Source organism: Oncorhynchus keta, chromosome 22 (assembly GCF_023373465.1).
Source record: "Oncorhynchus keta strain PuntledgeMale-10-30-2019 chromosome 22, Oket_V2, whole genome shotgun sequence".
Taxonomy (NCBI): Eukaryota; Metazoa; Chordata; class Actinopteri; order Salmoniformes; family Salmonidae; genus Oncorhynchus; species Oncorhynchus keta.
Genome location: NC_068442.1, coordinates 44624503 through 44644169, shown reverse-complemented (window position 1 = coordinate 44644169; position 19667 = coordinate 44624503). Strand labels below are relative to the sequence as shown.

General features: G+C 45.1%; 2 protein-coding genes across 4 annotated transcripts; one reads left to right on the top strand and one right to left on the bottom strand.

The window, feature by feature from the left end:
• Nucleotides 1-789: 789 nt before the first annotated feature.
• Nucleotides 790-7185, top strand: LOC118401549 (oxygen-dependent coproporphyrinogen-III oxidase, mitochondrial-like). Of its 2 annotated transcripts, none has more exons than XR_004829275.2 (7): nt 790-1548; nt 1907-2050; nt 2280-2390; nt 2482-2623; nt 5614-5832; nt 5947-6150; nt 6558-6696. XR_004829275.2 is itself a non-coding variant. In XM_035799157.2 (7 exons), exons 1-7 carry the CDS (start codon nt 1005-1007, stop codon nt 6640-6642), a joined length of 1350 nt encoding a protein of 449 aa, XP_035655050.1. In that variant the 5' UTR covers nt 792-1004; the 3' UTR covers nt 6643-7185. The 2 variants fall into 2 exon arrangements, 1 of the variants encoding a protein (XP_035655050.1); XM_035799157.2 differs by having other exon boundaries at nt 792-1548; nt 5947-6051; nt 6558-7185.
• A 692-nt stretch (nt 7186-7877) lies between these two features.
• Nucleotides 7878-13767, bottom strand: LOC118401548 (transmembrane gamma-carboxyglutamic acid protein 1-like). Of its 2 annotated transcripts, none has more exons than XM_035799155.2 (4): nt 13653-13767; nt 12861-12906; nt 11796-11959; nt 7878-11183 (listed from the first exon to the last, which is right to left on the bottom strand). In XM_035799155.2, exons 2-4 carry the CDS (start codon nt 12868-12870, stop codon nt 10764-10766), a joined length of 594 nt encoding a protein of 197 aa, XP_035655048.1. In that variant the 5' UTR covers nt 12871-12906; nt 13653-13767; the 3' UTR covers nt 7878-10763. The 2 variants fall into 2 exon arrangements, with proteins under 2 accessions (XP_035655048.1, XP_035655049.1); XM_035799156.2 differs by lacking the exon at nt 13653-13767 and adding an exon at nt 13005-13224.
• Nucleotides 13768-19667: the final 5900 nt, after the last annotated feature.

Genomic DNA, 19667 nt, shown 5'->3' with positions numbered 1-19667 from the left:
GCCAGAACACCTGTCCAGATCATCTCCTCTGCTTCTTCCTCTCCCTGGTGTAACTAATTAGAGTTTAATATTGCTGTTGTCATAGATAATTAGGACAACATGCACATGCTTAAACCAGAAAACAGGCACACACACAAATACGTTTTGTTATTCTATTCTTATACGCATCTAAAATGAATTTCCATTTGAAATCCTATTTTCCCAAGCCTGTAACCCTAACCCACCTCTTATCCGTATTCCAACCCTAACCATAAACCTAACCCCTATTAAAAATAAGTTGGGGCACATAGCAATCCTTTTTCTGATCATTGTAATCTACGATTTGTGTGAGAAAAAAAATGCATATGGCAGAATTTTCTTCATGCTTTACAGGAATAAGAAAAGAAATCCATCAGTCATTATGGGCCAATCACTCTTTTTTTTTTATTTTTTTTTTTATTAACAACAAATCAATACATAAAGCACATGAGGGAACACAAGCATACATATATTACAAACAATGGACAATCGAGCTAGGGGGTACAATATCACATTACAATTACACAAGGACCTTAAGGGACATGCATATACTTACAATTCTAACAGCTTTTTTGTTAGTAGAGCATTTAACCGTCATAAAATACAGTTACATTTCTTTTTGTAGGATACGAAAATGTGGTTTTCTGTTTGTAAATTTACATTTGGGGCCAATCACTCTTATCTTGACAGGGAGCAACGGGTCGCTTGTCACGTTCTGGTTAATAAAGACACGCCTACAGAAAAGCACTGGCTTGTGGGTCTTGCTGTTTGCTACAATTCACTATCAGTTAAACAAGCCTGCAAAGTCTCATCGGGAAACACCATTCCCCATGCTTCATCGCTCGGTTCAAAGCAAGTACACCCCACCCCCCGGACCTGTCTGCCTGCACGTCTGTCAACTTGTGATAGTATTTTTCAGTTTTTGCTAGATGTCTACCAATTTGTACCTTTTACACGGAGACGATAGCTAGATAATTTACATACTCATGTCTACCATCGTTCTTTATTCCATAAACAGAACGGCGCAAACCACCGTGAGACAATGTTTGATTCCTTATTCAAAGGGAGCTTCCAGAGTCGACTCGCACCTTTCTGTCTTCCTTAAAACTTCAGTCCGCAGGTTAACTTCGCTTCCGAGAGTGAGATGGGTTCCCAACGCTACTGGAGTGCGGTTCATGTCCCTCGGGACAGCAGGCAGAACTGCACCCGGGCGAACCAGGAGAGGCGCAGTGCTTGTAGCTGGAGCAGCAGCGACAGTGGCGGGGTTTGTGGCCAGCGCTACTCACTTTCAGCGAGCTGAAATGGCATCGGTGATCCCCAAAACCGAGGAGGAGGACACGGAGATAGCGGAGAAATGCAAGACATTCATGTCTCCGCCGTGTACCGATGTCAAAGTTCTGCAGCAGAGGAAAGAAGAGATGTGCACGAGGATGGAGATGCTGATCATGGAGACGCAGGCGGAGTTCTGCAGAGCGCTCGAGGAGGTGGACGGCGGCAAGTTCAAAGTGGACCGATGGGAACGGAAAGAAGGCAAGTATCTCCCCTTTGGCACGTGCCGATGCGCGCCCATGGATAGACTAGTCAGTCAACCTCTACCTAAATCCAGTGTATAATCTTACTTAGGCCTATCTGGCAACTATCAACCCTGACACATTCACAATGACACAAGCAAAACATAGAAGTGTTCAATGAATGTACAAAAACTAATCCGAAGGTTGTCCACCCTGTCCTTAGTCCAGATAGGTTTAGTAACCAGCCACAGCCACACTGTGAACCCATGCCAGTATTAGTATGACAATATAGCAAAGTGCTTGGGGTTTTGGGCCTTTCTTTAGTTTAATAACATAACGTCTGTCTCTGTTCCTTGGTTGATCTGTCTGTCTTTCAGGTGGTGGGGGCATCAGCTGTGTGCTGCAGGATGGGAGGGTGTTTGAGAAGGCGGGGGTCAACGTGTCAGTGGTGTTTGGGAACCTGACCGAGGAGGCCGCCAAGCAGATGCGCAGCAGAGGGAAGGTCCTCAAAGGAAAAGATGGTGAGTATAACCCTCACCGTTCATATCAACCTCATAAACTACAGCAGAACTGTGTGTTGTCTTGCAGTATACTGTGTCACCTCATGCTACGTGGTTCACCCGAGACCATGGAGGGCCATTCTGATAACAGAATGTGTTAAAGGAATCAGGATTGGATCCTTGAGTCGGACTATGGTTAAGATGAATTGAATTCTATTTAATTTCATTGTATTGTTTTGTCCTCTCCCAGGCAAGCTGCCTTTCTGTGCCATGGGGGTGAGCTCCGTCATCCACCCCACGAACCCCCACATTCCCACAGTGCACTTCAACTACAGATACTTTGAGATAGAAGAAGGAGACGGTGAGGCTGTGACCTATGACCTTATACCATTCGATAGTCAGAGCTGACATAATGAATGATCACTATTGTCTCTTTCTTTTCTACCCCCCAGGTACTAAACAGTGGTGGTTTGGTGGGGGTACAGACCTGACTCCTACCTATGTCAATAAGGAGGATGGTGCTCACTTTCACAACAGTCTGAAGGAGGCCTGTGACAAACATCACCCTCAGTACTACCCCGACTTCAAGAAGTGGTACGACACGTATCTGTGACACAATGTGTGTGTGTGTGTGTGTGTGTGTGTGTGTGTGTGTGTGTGTGTGTGTGTGTGTGTGTGTGTGTGTGTGTGTGTGTGTGTGTGTGTGTGTGTGTGAATGACTACACTGGGTGGGTCTCTGCTGTTCAGCAGTGATAAGAAGACTGTTTGTTCAGTGGTATCTAGATATAAAATGACATTGTGAGTGAGCGTGGGTACTGTTCATCTTTGTGTGTCAGTGTTGTGTGGCTTCCTATAGGCTTTGCATTTTAAACATTCAGTTATGTCATTTTTTTTCAGTAGTTGTATTTTTAAATAACTTTTGGTTGCATTTTCATTTAGTGTAATAACATTATTATAACTACCTCTGTCTAGAGTCATTGAAACTAGAGGTCGACCGATTCATCGGAATGGCCGATTAATTAGGGACGATTTCAAGTTTTTATAACAATCGGAAATCGGTATTTTTGGACACTGATTAGCATTTCAAACGTCACTCGCTCTGAGACTTGGAGAAGTTGTTCCCCTTGTTCTGCAAGGGCCGCGGCTTTTGTGGAGCGATGGGTAACGATGCTTCGAGGGTGGCTGTTGTCGATGTGTTCCTGGTTCGAGCCCAGGTAGGGGCGAGGAGAGGGACGGAAGCTATACTGTTACACTGGCAATACTATAGTGCCTATAAGAACATCCAATAGTCAAAGGTATATGAAATACAAATGGTATAGAGAAATACTATATTAACTACAACCTAAAACCGCTTACCTTGGAATATTGAAGTCTCATGTTAAAAGGAACCACCAGCTTTCATATGTTCTCATGTTCTGAGCAAAGAACTTAAACGTTAGCTTTTTTACATGGCACATATTGCACTTTTACTTTCTTCTCCAACACTTTGTTTTTGCATTATTTAAACCAAATTTAACATGTTTAGTTATTTATTTGAGGCCTAATAGATTTTTACTGATGTACTATATTAAGTTAAATTAAGTGTTCATTCAGTATTGTTGTAATTGACATTATTACAAATAAATGTAAAAAAATCGTCCGATTAATCGGTATCTGCTTTTTTTTGGTTCTCCAATAATCGGTATCGGTATCAGTGTTGAAAAATCCTAATTGGTTGACCTCTAATTGAAACTAGTAGCTCCACATTTCTACCATGTTTTCACCCCGAGGTTGATGCCCGCAAGGAAATCGAATTAGCATAATACAAAAATCCCCATAAAAATCTGTCAGTTTTAGCTAGCGATGTTTGTTTTTTGCATTGGATGCGTCTCTATCCTCCGCCTATGTAACACTGTGACAGAGCTAGACTGGTGTTTGTCAGACCATTAGACATCCCGAAAATCAGTCATCTCACAAAATCGTCTGTAACATCCGAACGGTTTGGCCTACAAACCATTACGACGTCTCTATGGAAAGACGAGACTTTCACGACCTTTGCTCTACGACCTCCACAAGTGTCAGGAGACTTGTCTAAAGTCGGTACAGCCGATCTGCCGACTTCTGTCTGTACCGTTTGGGCTACACACTAATATGAACCGTTTGGGCTACACCCCTCTGTACAAAGGTTAGAGTCTCAAGGACATGTACACTACCGTTGAAAAGTTTGGGATCACTTAGAAATGTCCATGTTTTTGAAAGAAAAGCCATTTTTTTTTGTCCATTAAAATAACATCAAATTGATCATAAATACAGTGTAGACATTTGTTAATGTTGTAAATGACTATTGTAGCTGGAATATGGAATATATACATAGGTGTCAGAGGCGCATTATCAGCAACCATCACTCCTGTGTGGAAACAAAGGACTTTTTTCTTAAACTCGTCAGTCTATTCTTGTTCTGAGAAATGAAGGCTATTCCATGCGAGAAATTGCCAAGAATCTGAAGATCTCATACAACGCTGTGTACTACTCCCTTCACAGAACAGTGCAAACTGGCTCTAACCAGAATAGAAAGAGGAGTGGGAGGCCGCGGTGCACAACTGAGTAAGAGGACAAGTACAAGTAGTGTCTAGATTGAGAAACGGACGCCTCACATGTCCTCAACTGGCAGCTTCATTAAATAGTACCCACAAAACACCAGTCTCAACGTCAACAGTGTAGAGGCGACTCTGGGATGCTGGCCTTCTAGGCAGAGTTGCAAAGAAAAAGCCACATCTCTGACTGGCCAATTAAAAAGAAAATATAGGCTAAAGAACACAGACACTGGACAGAGGAACTCTGCCTAGAAGGCCAGCATCCTGCAGTTGCCTCTTCACTGTTGACATTGAGACTGGTGTTTTGCAGGTACTATTTAATGAAGCTAACAGTACATGTCGGTTGTTTTCCTCTAGGACACACACAGGCCTCACAAGACTCATCTGAAGGTCCCCCGGTACCAGTTGAAAACATGTATGGAAGTATATATGGAGACAGTTTAGTGCCAAAAATATGGGGTTAAATGCATGTAAAAAAAAAAAAAAAACTTTTTTTCTTAAAGAAACTTTTCCTAATCTTTCTTATCTCTCAAATATAGGAGAGACACATCAGAACATACTTCATTTTGATATTTTTGGGGGACTCGGTTGTTCCATGTAATGAATATGTTATTCAATGCGTTTGTATGGGCTAATAGCAGTGTAGCAGTATTTTTGGGATCCTTCAAGGGGTCTTAAAATTCAAAATCAAATAGCCAATTGACCCTTGGTATGATCTTCTTAAAACTATTCCATATAGTTTAGAAGAACCCCCCCACCACTCCCCGGCTTAGACTCTGATGGGTTAAATATCTGTAAAAGGAATGCACTGTACCAGTTGTTATGCAGTTTTGCAGGGACTGTAAATATGAAGAACATGGGAAACACTTTATTTAAAGCCTCTGCTGAATATAAGTTCCAAAACAATATACCTGCAGGCAGGTACAAGTAGTGCGACCATAACATGCAACAGAACATGTTTCCTCAAGCTTAGTTCATCTAAAACACTCCTCCTGGTATGCTGCTCTGTAGGTGTGACCGGTACTTCTACATCCCCCATCGTGGCGAGACGCGGGGAATCGGTGGCATCTTCTTTGACGACCTGGACTCTCCCAGCCAGGAGGAGGCGTTCAGCTTCGTTAAGAGCTGTGCCCACACCGTGGTGCCCTGTTACCTGCCCATTGTCCAGAAACACCTTAATGACCCCTTCAGCCCAGAGGAGAAGGACTGGCAGCAGGTGCGAAGAGGAAGGTGGGTACAGATGAGAGGGCTGTCTGTGTGTGCCATTTAATAAATACACACACATCTTGTGTGAATTCTCACCATCATGCCTGTCTTCTGTCTGTAACTTGTGAGTGTTTTCAGGTATGTGGAGTTTAACCTGGTGTATGACAGAGGGGTGAAGTTTGGACTGGCCACGCCAGGCTCCAGGATCGAGAGCATCCTCATGTCCTTGCCTCTCACAGCCAAGTGAGTTCTGTGACATCACACGGCCGTGCTGCTGATAGCACTGGTGATTGGGTACTGGGCTGGTGAAGACTATGTGGGTGTACTACTGTCTACAGGAAGGTATGTGTGTTGTTGAACAGACATGAGAATAGGGATCACATCAGCTTTGTGATCATCCCTCCCTGATTAATCGTCACCGGTTCAGAGAGGGAAATGCTGGTGTCAATCTACCAATCATATAATCAATTTCTTTATTGTTCCAATTAGGAAACATAGTGCACCTCTGCCAGGGTGAGAAACAATGTTAAAACATCCCTAAAACAGATTCATTTGAAAGGAAATAAGAGCTGGCTTCCTGTTGAATCAAGGAAATGGTGCTCAGTATGTCTGTGTGGTGGGTCCTATTGTATCAACCAGACAGACCTGTGGATTCAACTCATCCAGCTTGGCGCATGGCATTTCTATCTGCAGTCCCTTGAAGTAGTCCCAGGTCTCTCATTCATGCTGACAGTATTCTCTCTCCCCAGGTGGGAGTACATGCATGAGCCTCCTAAAGGCACCCTGGAGGCCGATATGCTGGAGGTGTTACAAAACCCCAAGGAGTGGGTCTGACACGGACATTAACATGGCAATAACATCCTGACCCGGCCTGTTGATGACTGGAACAGGTGTCCGTCCCCTTTCAACTGCAGATCATTGCTTTTTCTCATTGGTCAACTCAACTGCAAACTTGTCACAGATACTATTAGCTATAGTGTTCACTGGAAAAAGCACACTCGCTCTTATACTTTGTTTTAATAATGTCTGTCAGATAAGCCTTGTTTACCACTGCCTGAATTGCTATATCATGGATGTCTTTTCCTTTTTGGATCGATTGCTTCAACTGTTTTGTCTCTCAGTGCCCTCTGGTTGTTAGTGTTAGCCCTAACCCAGGATGTTTGTCTCTCAGTGCCCTCTGGTTGTGTTCACCAGGCAGTCTAGGCACCAAACAGATGGGGGGGGACACACACCCTTATTCTCATTTTCAGTTTCAAACTGTTTTCTTCCGTCTGTTCGTGCTGAATGTGTACAAGAAGAGAAAGTGGATCTGAACCCCTCTGGGTTTGTGGGCTACGCCATTGATGTAAACATAATTAAAGATGTTTTAATATCCTATCTGTCATGTCATCCACCAACAGAATGTATTAATACAAGTTCTATGAGAAAGTGCATCGTCAAGATTGGAGCCTGTGATCTTCTGTTCTCTAACTCAGGATCTAGTCTGGTGAGCCAGAAAAGGGGAGGGCACCAGGATTGTTTGGTTACATACTTAAAGAAGCTAGTTGGGCAGCCTGTTTAACAAAAAAAATGTAAACGACACAAATTAGTCTTTTGACCAATAAGAAAAATTGTCACATGCCAAATACAGTGAAATGCTGAATACAACAGGTTTAGACCTTATAGCGAAATGATTCCTGACAATTTGTAAGTCGCTCTGGATAAGAGCGTCTGATAAATGACTTAAATGTAATGTAAATGTCTGACAAGTCCAGCTCTGAAAAAGACAAGATCTGACGTGATTGGTCCAAAGACCCATTAGTGAAAAAAATATAATAATTGGGCTGCCTGTGTAAACGCAGCCATGTTAGAACCAGGGGTGAATTCACACGAAGCAAACAGTGGTCAGGTCTATTTAGACATGGTTAAGGAATCACTACATATATAGTTAAGATTGTTTAAACAGCTTTTTTAAATAGCAGAGATGAATGTCCACAGAATGGATAAAGATGGTACTCACATCATGCTTTTCTATTTTAAAACTACAAGGAAAGTGTTGGATAAATTTGGAGGCACTTACAGAACATGGCTCCACACATTTGAATGTATTTTATTACAAATTAATTCAAGGTCAGTACATATCCAAAGGTTTACCATATATTTACATTAATGTATTTGCTTAAGGCATTGTAAAAACAGAATTTCAAAAGGTAACAGTACAATAATAGGTCATGTCCAGAAACTCATCTTCTACCACCTATGTGTACACTTAAAAGATCTGAAATGATTGGACAGATGTAAGCAAAATAGCAACTATTCCACTTAGCCTATCAGAGGGAAAGGTGGAACTATCACCATATTGCTTTAACACAGGGCTTGGCAACTGACGGCCAGCCTTTCGAAGGCCATCAAATCAATAATATAATAATAATAGGAACAGTCAGGGTATCAACTTACGACTGTTGAGAGTTAGAATAGAATACACAAAGTGCAATTTCCAAATGTGGATGTGCATCAGCTGTTTCTCTTATGTCAAGTCACTGATAGTCATTCAATTAGCTCATGTCAGCTAAACATTTTTAGATTGCTTGTTTTAGTGGCCAGCTATCTAAAGCTTTTATGGTAAAATTATAAACCGGGGGCCCCTATTGATTTTGTTAATCTCAATCAGATATTAAAAACTGCAACCAAAAAAAATAATCTCTCCACCCTAATGCAAAATGTGCCAAATTGCAGAACATTTGCTGTTAAACTACCCCATGGCAAAATGAGTAGAATTGCATGAAATGAGGTAAACGTATCTGCTGTCAACCTGGAGAGCTACCCTCCTGTAGGTTTTCACTCCAACCCTGTTCCTGGAGAGCTACCCTCCTGTAGGTGTTCACTCCAACCCTGTTCCTGGAGAGCTACCCTCCTGTAGGTGTTCACTCCAACCCTGTTTCTGGAGAGCGACACTCCTGTAGGTTCTCACTCCAACCCTGTTCCTGAAGAGCTACCATCCAGTAGGTTCTCTCTCCAACCCTAATCTAGCACACCTTATTCTAATAATTAGCTGGCTGATGAGCTGAACCAGGTTAGTTACAACAGGGATTGGAGTGAAACTGTACAAGAGGGTAGCTCTCCAGGAACAGGATTGGAGAGCCTTGATTAAAAGGGTAGGGGCCATTTCTGGACAGGGCCATAAACCCAACCAAAATGTCTACATCAACCAGCACATCCCAATCACAGGTCATATAGCATAGAGATAAGTGCTGCAGTTCCACAGGTCAACAAAATACATCAGTCCTCTCATACATCTGCAGTGTACAGATTACACAGGCCCCGTGCACACTCAAGTTCTACAACTGATGTATAACGCATTTGGCACAATGGTTGTGATGCAACGCAAAAAAAATCTCAACAACGCTGTGTGATTATTTTTGTAGTGACACGGCACAATTACTGTGTAAACATTATTGTGCAGACAAAGGCCGTACTTCAATACGTAGAGTGCTGTCGACATTACGCCTTCTAAAGGCAATGTTCCCAACGTTTGCTGAGATCGCATTAACAGTACACGTTGCAATGTCGGCACAATCAGGAATTACTGTTAAAATGTCAACGCACTTTGACGCGGATAAGATTGAATCCCGGTCAAACTACATTGTCTCAAGAAATAAGTGTTTACAGGGCCATCGTCATATTACATGTATGAATATTACACAGATATTTAGTGTTTAGGATGTCTACATTTAGTCCCCCAGCTGCATAATTGGCATGTAAAATATACAGTCGCCCAAAAGCTGACAACATTATTGGTGAGTGTTATTGGTAGTGCTGAATAGAACCAAACCAACTGCCACAACACAAAGTGCCTTCAGTCAAACACCTCATGTTATTCACACCATTATTATCATCAATGTAGTCGGTGCTGTTATCCGCAGTAAAATAAAAATGCGCTCACACACACACACACTGTGCGTGTGTAATATTTAATATTGTATGTAGCCCAAAGAGAGAAAATGAGTAATTGTGTGTAGCTTCCTGTCCCATGTTCCCTCGCAGGTCACGCCAGCACAGCTCCCATAGTGTCACACGGAGACGCTATGCCCTATTTAGTGCACTAATACCCATATGGACGAGTCAAAATTAGTACACTACATAGGGAATAGGGTAACATTTGGGATGCACACTTAGGGAATATGTTCTGAGAATATTGACTGTCCCTGACTAATTCATATGACGCTGGGATAGATCCATCCAAGTCTGTGTACAAAGCTACTACTGGCTAACCAAAATGTATGGCAAAAATTACAACTTTTTTTCTTTTTTTTACAATTCACTCCCAGAACATTCAAAACAACACACACACACACACACACAGATCAGAAAGTACACAGCTTGAAATAATACTTTTTAAAATGTTCATGTTTTGAAAATAACTTTTTAGTTATCAGATTTGATAGCTCTTATTTTTAGAAGTATGGAAATCAGAACAGTTTTCTTTTTTTACCATTCATCAAGCCCCAAACCTCCAGCGTACTCATAACATCACTGATGTATGGCAGTATGGTTAAATAACTGTACATTTGGGTATAGCAAAATCAAACATTTGGTATCATCTTCACCATCACTCCACCCCTATCCGATGGTCAGTGCAAGCATCAACGTTATTGCATCCAACATCTCTGTTAGTGTAGTAACATAACAGTTAGAGGGAGGTGAGCAGGAGGGTGAGACCGGGCAGGAAGCTCATGTGTCAAACTTATTCCACTGAGGTTTTCCCTCCTCCCTCCCACTGAGGTTTTCCCTCCTCCCTTGGACCTGACTGACAAATTAAGGTCATTGATTAGTTAGTACCTCCCCTCAACTGGTCTGAATTGAGAAGAAAAGAAAAAAAACACCAGCAGACAGAAGGCCCTCCATGGAATGAGTTTGACACCCCTGATCTAGCTGGATGGAGGCCGGTTGAGACAGGGCATGGGGGGGGTGTCACTTCACTTCCCATGGTCAATGATGTCCTCATACTGAGGAGGAGGCTCTGTCTCTATGTGCACATCTGTGTGGCCGACCGCCTCATCGTAAGACGGGGGCGGGTCTCCTCTGCCTCCCCTCGCCGGCGTGACCTCCGAGCCCGGGTCGGCGGGGCTACTGTTGACGCTGAGCTCCGAGTGGTCGTGGAGGTCCCGCCCCCACCGGTCCATGGAGACTAATGATAGGGTGGGGTCCCGGTGGGAGTGGCCCAGCGCGGGGTTGCGTTCCGAGCGCTTGCGGGAGTGGCAGCGCCACACAGTGATGGCCACGCCGGAGATCAGGAGCACCAGGAGCAAGGGGAGGATCAGGTAGAGGGAGTGGACTCTGCCCTCCAACTGCTGCCCGCCACTGCTCTCCCGCACATACTCCTCCCAGAACCGTTGCTGTAGCCAATCAGAGAGATACACCGTCAGAATTATCCGCTTAGAATAAACACAGGGGGCATTGAGTTATATGTTGAAGAATATAACAAAGAAATGAACGTAACAGATAATCAAGATTTCACTATAATATGGAATGTTAAAGAAATGCCATTTCCATCTGCAATGTTCTGAATGTCAAGCTCCAGAAAACACACACACACAGCTGTCCGTATGTACTACATCCCTCTGCGTGACTGACTGTGCCTTCCCACCCCTGACAATAGTTTTTGTAATGATCCTCTCCCTACTGAGCAGCTCGCTCTCTTTCTTAGGGAGTCAGCTGCTCTTCTTGCTGACCATCATCCCTTCCTGAAAAACAGGAACATTCCACTGGCCAGCACACTGGAGTAGGACTACAAGTGTTTTTGTTAGAGTGAGAATGTGTGTCTCTCTCAATACGGGAGCAAAGGCAACAACAAAGAGCACTGTGTGTGTTGCATACGGGTTGGGGTCAATTCCATTTCAATTTAGAAAGTCAACAAGGCAGTCAAACATTCAAATAGTCCTTAATGCTTATCATTTACTTCCTGAATTGAAATTGACCCCAACCTTGGTTGCGTGCGTCTCACTCACAGTTTTGTCATCGTTCTCAAAGGCCTCCCTGGCTTCCTCGTAGGTGCAGATCTCCTCTCTGCACTCTCTCTGGATGTTGCCCTGACGGATCTCCTCTAACAGGTAGCCATTGTCCCTGCGCAAACGCCTCAGCACTGTGTTGGCGAGGTCCGACGGCAAGAACACTGTCAGAGAGAGATGAAGGGAGACCAGAGAGGCAGAGAGGGGGACAGGAAGAGAGAGCGAGCGAGAGAGGGGGACAGGAAGAGAGAGCGAGCGAGAGAGGGGGACAGGAAGAGAGAGCGAGAGAGAGAGGGGGACAGGAAGAGAGAGCGAGAGAGAGGGGGACAGGAAGAGAGAGCGAGAGAGAGAGGGGGACAGGAAGAGAGAGCGAGAGAGAGAGGGGGGACAGGAAGAGAGAGCGAGAGAGAGAGGGGGACAGGAAGAGAGAGCGAGAGAGAGGGGGACAGGAAGAGAGAGCGAGAGAGAGAGAGAGGGGGACAGGAAGAGAGCGAGAGAGAGAGGGGGACAGGAAGAGAGAGCGAGAGAGAGAGGGGGACAGGAAGAGAGAGTGAGAGAGGGGGACAGGAAGAGAGAGCAAGAGAGGGGGACAGGAAGAGAGAGCGAGAGAGGGACAGGAAGAGAGACGGCCCGTTGTGATACAGTCTGGATTCGAACCAGGGTGTCTGTAGTGACGTCTCGAGTACTGACATAGTGTCTTAGAACACCTTGCCACTCGGGATAGAGAGGCAAAGAGAAAAAGAGGCAGAGGTTGATACAAAGAAAGTAGAAAAAGAAGGAAATGCCTACTAACTACATTTCTGTATAAAACAAAAGCTTCTTTGATTAGAAAGGCCAACCATGGCCAGCATAAGGGAAACTAGCTCTTGGAATCAAGACAGGCGGACAGAGCAGCCCTCTGTTAAGCTGATCTGGGATCAGACCAGAGGCTGTGGACAGGAACCATATTGTGTTTATACGCCCCAGGAATGCCTGATTAGACTCACTTAAGGGAGAGTCGGCTAACATTTGTATTTCCTGGGTAAACCATGTTATGGAGTTTAAACAAGGCCCTTCCCCACTTACCACTCCCCATGACTCCTTCTGGTCTGTTTGGGATGGGTGACAGTGTCTGTTGATAGAAAAACATTCACCAAAAACAGTTACCAACTTTAATGAGCAGAAACGGGTCAACAGCGGAGTCATACAACAGTTGGTTCAGATATTTACACAACTCTACATATCCAAACTAGAAAGTAGGCCATCATTTCCACTGGGTGTTTAGGCCACTTTTCCCATAGAGCGTCAATGTCCACTATTATTCCCATTTAAGTCCTGCCCTGATAACCGCCCAACGGAAATGGCCGTCACAAGCAGTGTGCTGTGAATTTCAGACATCCGTGGCTAAAAACCGAATGACCCGAAGCTAACCAGGGTGACAGGAATGTTACTGCCATGACGGAAAGAGCCTAAAAGACCAACACAAATGTAATAAACACAGCGCCGTACGCGCCAACTCTGACGGTCTCCTGGAAAGGGGCACCGGATGTAAAATTATTCAACCTTTATTTTAGAACAATTAAAACAAGTTATATTGATTGCGATATCAAATACATGATGTAATCTTTGGCGATATTATTATTATTATTATAGCTGCCTATGTGTGTCATGGACATCTGAGATTGACGCTTGTCTTGCTAACGGTTAGCTTGCTGACAAGCGGATGATTTGTATCAAATAATTTCCTGACTGATTTTCTACAAGCGACTCCTATCATTCCAATCAGGAAATATTTCCACGAGCCGCTTCAAGAACACACGAAATATTCAAGGCATTTATTTGTCAAATGAAAATGTTAAAGAATGTAACTTTATTTACCTATTTTCCTTTAGGAATGCGCTCTATACTCCAGTATTGCCTCGAGGACCATTATATTGCTACGCACGCGCAAAAGTCTGTTCAGAAGCTTTTTTCTTTCTCCAGTTTAAAGGGACAGTCAACAGGAATTTTAGCCACCAAGAACTCGCATCATACCAAGCGACTGACATCAAATCCCTTCTATGTGCTACTTCTACACAATCATTATTAGTTTTACATTATGAATTACTATAAAACTGGGAGTGAGTGTGCAGCAAGAATGAAATAATTCGTAAACTACTAGTAAACTACTCTCGGTGCACAAATAGGCCTACTGGAGCTTTGTAGACCACCTTGTGCTATGCACCAGGAAATGTTGCATGTCAAACTTGATTTACGGGGTTCCCATGGTCTTGCAGGCATTGACTCCCGAGTCAATAGCAGTCAGTGCATGGGAGTTTGGTCTTTAGGTTCCAATGTAATTACTGCAGTCTGCACTAGCCTACCATAGTCTAGGCACTAAGCATTTTAGAAACAAAATGTGTGCTGCACTGTGCACTGAAATGACAAATCAACTAAATGATCTCTTGAATAACATTATAAAAAGATAAACTATACCGTACAGTGCTAATTGTTGGTCTCAGTAGCATCAGACTATCAAGGCAGGTAGCATTGTGGTTAAGAGCGTTGGGCCAGTAACCTAAAGGTTGCCAGATCGAATTCCCAAGCGGACAAGGTAAATATCTGAACAAGGCAGTTAACCCACTGTTCTTAGGCCGTCATTGAAAATAAAATAAAAATTCTTAACTAACTTGCCTAGTAAAATAAAACATTGTAATCAGGATTCTCACAGAGGAATAGCAAGGTAATAAGTGGATCATCACACATGAACGCCTTAATCCTAGAAAAGCATTTTTCCTTGTGGGGACCAGTCCCCACTTTTCCTTGTTTTACTATCCTTGTGAGGACTTCTGTAACCAAAACCAAACACACACACACACAGGCATTAATTCAAGCAAGAACAAACACATGATTGATTGTTGTTGAAATGACAGTGATTCAACCATATTTTCCCCAGTGGGATGCATGATACATACCATATCTAACCATGTGGAGCATCTCCCGTCTGCACCTCTGGTGCAATTCTAATGCCTTGGGGTATTGTTTTAAGGTAAACAAAAGGTTCCAACCAAAACAACAGAGGTGGAAGGTCGACCCGACGACAAAGAGGATCTTATGTCTCTCTATATTTTGGTCATTGCCAGATAATAGGTTTTTAACCACACTATCATAGATGAAGCAGAAATGTGTAAATTTGAGTGTTTTGATGTGATTGTTTAAAGAAATTTCAATTTTTTTGTTTCATAGATCCAATGTCATGGTGAATTTTTATGTTGAATATGTGTTAGTTGACAACTCAACCATATGTGAATGGGGGGGTTCTTGCATCTGAATTTTATTGAGTTTTCCTAATATCAGGCTATACCACAATAAACATACATTTCAAATGCAGAGACTCCGAGATCATTGAGTGCTTTTGAAATCTGTAGCCTATCTCTTATGCGCTGTAGCAGCACAATGGACAGCACACGACAGCTGGGCCGTTGTGGTCATATAGGCTGCAAGATAGATAAGGCAATTCACCTATTACAAACAGCCTATGTGAATGTAGCTGTACACACAGCTGTCTTCACAAAATCATGCAAAATAATACATACTAAATGCTGAAAGTAGTAGCCTAGTTATTCATGCACGCAAACAAAAATACTGAATAGCAGTTTGGCTTAGAATATCATGGCACAACTGCGAATGAATGAGAACAGAACAAACCAGCGGTACCAAGAAGTAAACAAAATATCCGGTTGATAAAGACATGACACAATCTATATTTAGGTTAGTTACAGTTACAGTAAACCAACACAGTAAACAAAAGGCAAATGGAGATCCAAATAACCTCAACAAAGTCTACAACCTACAGTCTACTACAGTGAGATGCAGCCTACAGCCTACAGCCTACTACAGTGAGATGCAGCCTACAGCCTACTACAGTGAGATGCAGCCTACAGCCTACTACAGTGAGATGCAGCCTACAGCCTACAGCCTACTACAGTGAGATGCAGCCTACAGCCTACTACAGTGAGATGCAGCCTACAGCCTACTACAGTGAGATGCAGCCTACAGCCTACAGCCTACTACAGTGAGATGCAGCCTACAGCCTACTACAGTGAGATGCAGCCTACAGCCTACTACAGTGAGATGCAGCCTACAGCCTACTACAGTGAGATGCAGCCTACAGCCTACTACAGTGAGATGCAGCCTACAGCCTACAGCCTACTACAGTGAGATGCAGCCTACAGCCTACTACAGTGAGATGCAGCCTACAGCCTACTACAGTGAGATGCAGCCTACAGCCTACAGCCTACTACAGTGAGATGCAGCCTACAGCCTACTACAGTGAGATGCAGCCTACAGCCTACTACAGTGAGATGCAGCCTACAGCCTACTACAGTGAGATGCAGCCTACAGCCTGAGATGCAGCCTACTACAGCCTGTGAGATGCAGCCTACAGCCTACTACAGTGAGATGCAGCCTACAGCCTACTACAGTGAGATGCAGCCTACAGCCTACAGCCTACTACAGTGAGATGCAGCCTACAGCCTACTACAGTGAGATGCAGCCTACAGCCTACTACAGTGAGATGCAGCCTACAGCCTACTACAGTGAGATGCAGCCTACATCCTACTACAGTGAGATGCAGCCTACAGCCTACTACAGTGAGATGCAGCCTACTACAGTGAGATGCAGCCTACAGCCTACTACAGTGAGATGCAGCCTACAGCCTACTACAGTGAGATGCAGCCTACAGCCTACTACAGTGAGATGCAGCCTACAGCCTACTACAGTGAGATGCAGCCTACAGCCTACAGCCTACAGTGAGATGCAGCCTACAGCCTACAGTGAGATGCAGCCTACAGCCTATACAGTGAGATGCAGCCTACAGCCTACTACAGTGAGATGCAGCCTACATCCTACTACAGCAGCCTACAGCCTACTACAGTGAGATGCAGCCTACAGCCTACTACAGTGAGATGCAGCCTACAGCCTACTACAGTGAGATGCAGCCTACAGCCTACTACAGTGAGATGCAGCCTACAGCCTACTACAGTGAGATGCAGCCTACAGCCTACTACAGTGAGATGCAGCCTACAGCCTACTACAGTGAGATGCAGCCTACAACCTACAGTCTACTACAGTGAGATGCAGCCTACAGCCTACAGCCTACTACAGTGAGATGCAGCCTACAGCCTACTACAGTGAGATGCAGCCTACAGCCTACTACAGTGAGATGCAGCCTACAGCCTACTACAGTGAGATGCAGCCTACAGCCTACTACAGTGAGATTCAGCCTACAGTCTACTACAGTGAGATGCAGCCTACAGCCTACTACAGTGAGATGCAGCCTACAGCCTACTACAGTGAGATGCAGCCTACAGCCTACAGCCTACTACAGTGAGATGCAGCCTACAGCCTACAGTCTACTACAGTGAGATGCCGCCTACAACCTACTACAGTGAGATGCAGCCTACATCCTACTACAGTGAGATGCAGCCTACATCCTACTACAGTGAGATGCAGCCTACAGCCTACTACAGTGAGATGCAGCCTACAGCCTACTACAGTGAGATGCAGCCTACAGCCTACTACAGTGAGATGCAGCCTACAGCCTACAGCCTACTACAGTGAGATGCAGCCTACATCCTACTACAGTGAGATGCAGCCTACAGCCTACTACAGTGAGATGCAGCCTACAGCCTACTACAGTGAGATGCAGCCTACAGCCTACAGCCTACTACAGTGAGATGCAGCCTACATCCTACTACAGTGAGATGCAGCCTACAGCCTACTACAGTGAGATGCAGCCTACAGCCTACTACAGTGAGATGCAGCCTACAGCCTACTACAGTGAGATGCAGCCTACAGCCTACAGCCTACTACAGTGAGATGCAGCCTACAGCCTACTACAGTGAGATGCAGCCTACAGCCTACTACAGTGAGATGCAGCCTACAGCCTACAGCCTACTACAGTGAGATGCAGCCTACAGCCTACAGTCTACTACAGTGAGATGCAGCCTACAGCCTACTACAGTGAGATGCAGCCTACAGCCTACGACAGTGAGATGCAGCCTACAGCCTACGACAGTGAGATGCAGCCGACAGCCTACAGCCTACTACAGTGAGATGCAGCCGACAGCCTACAGCCTACTACAGTGAGATGCAGCCTACAGCCTACTACAGTGAGATGCAACCTACAGCCTACTACAGTGAGATGCAGCCGACAGCCTACAGCCTACTACAGTGAGATTCAGCCTACAGCCTACTACAGTGAGATGCAGCCTACAGCCTACTACAGTGAGATGCAGCCTACAGCCTACTACAGTGAGATGCAGCCTACAGCCTACTACAGTGAGATGCAGCCTACAGCCTACTACAGTGAGATGCAGCCTACAGCCTACTACAGTGAGATGCAGCCTACAGCCTACTACAGTGAGATGCAGCCTACAGCCTACTACAGTGAGATGCAGCCTACAGCCTACTACAGTGAGATGCAGCCTACAACCTACAGCCTACTACAGTGAGATGCAGCCTACAGCCTACAGCCTACGACAGTGAGATGCAGCCTACAGCCTACTACAGTGAGATGCAGCCTACAGCCTACAGCCTACAGCCTACGACAGTGAGATGCAGCCTACAGCCTACTACAGTGAGATGCAGCCTACAGCCTACAGCCTACTACAGTGAGATGCAGCCTACAGCCTACAGTCTACTACATTACATTTACATTTAAGTCATTTAGCAGACGCTCTTATCCAGAGCGACTTACAAATTGGTGCATTCACCTTATTACATCCAGTGGAACAGCCACTTTACAATAGTGCATCTAAATCTTTTAAGGGGGGGGGGGTGAGAAGGATTACTTTATCCTATCCTAGGTATTCCTTAAAGAGGTGGGGTTTCAGGTGTCTCCGGAAGGTGGTGATTGACTCCGCTGTCCTGGCGTCGTGAGGGAGTGTGTTCCACCATTGGGGAGCCAGAGCAGCGAACAGTTTTGACTGGGCTGAGCGGGAACTGTACTTCCTCAGTGGTAGGGAGGCGAGCAAGCCAGAGGTGGATGAACGCAGTGCCCTTGTTTGGGTGTAGGGCCTGATCAGAGCCTGGAGGTACTGAGGTGCCGTTCCCCTCACAGCTCCGTAGGCAAGCACCATGGTCTTGTAGCGGATGCGAGCTTCAACTGGAAGCCAGTGGAGAGAGCGGAGGAGCGGGGTGACGTGAGAGAACTTGGGAAGGTTGAACACCAGACGGGCTGCGGCGTTCTGGATGAGTTGTAGGGGTTTAATGGCACAGGCAGGGAGCCCAGCCAACAGCGAGTTGCAGTAATCCAGACGGGAGATGACAAGTGCCTGGATTAGGACCTGCGCCGCTTCCTGTGTGAGGCAGGGTCGTACTCTGCGGATGTTGTAGAGCATGAACCTACAGGAACGGGCCACCGCCTTGATGTTAGTTGAGAACGACAGGGTGTTGTCCAGGATCACGCCAAGGTTCTTAGCGCTCTGGGAGGAGGACACAATGGAGTTGTCAACCGTGATGGCGAGATCATGGAACGGGCAGTCCTTCCCGGGAGGAAGAGCAGCTCCGTCTTGCAGAGGTTCAGCTTGAGGTGGTGATCCGTCATCCACACTGATATGTCTGCCAGACATGCAGAGATGCGATTCGCCACCTGGTCATCAGAAGGGGGAAAGGAGAAGATTAATTGTGTGTCGTCTGCATAGCAATGATAGGAGAGACCATGTGAGGTTATGACAGAGCCAAGTGACTTGGTGTATAGCGAGAATAGGAGAGGGCCTAGAACAGAGCCCTGGGGGACACCAGTGGTGAGAGCGCGTGGTGAGGAGACAGATTCTCGCCACGCCACCTGGTAGGAGCGACCTGTCAGGTAGGACGCAATCCAAGCGTGGGCCGCGCCGGAGATGCCCAACT

Excerpts from the sequence above, each read along its gene's own strand:
- LOC118401549 (XM_035799157.2), top strand. The coding sequence starts at position 1,005 with ATGTCTACCATCGTTCTTTATTCCATAAACAGAACGGCGCAAACCACC. Across the intron at positions 2,391-2,481 it reads TGAGATAGAAGAAGGAGACG|GTACTAAACAGTGGTGGTTT; the intron begins GTGAGGCTGTGA and ends TCTACCCCCCAG. Across the intron at positions 2,624-5,613 it reads TACCCCGACTTCAAGAAGTG|GTGTGACCGGTACTTCTACA; the intron begins GTACGACACGTA and ends GCTGCTCTGTAG.
- LOC118401548 (XM_035799155.2), bottom strand. Across the intron at positions 11,184-11,795 it reads TTGAGAACGATGACAAAACT|CAACGGTTCTGGGAGGAGTA; the intron begins GTGAGTGAGACG and ends GATTGGCTACAG.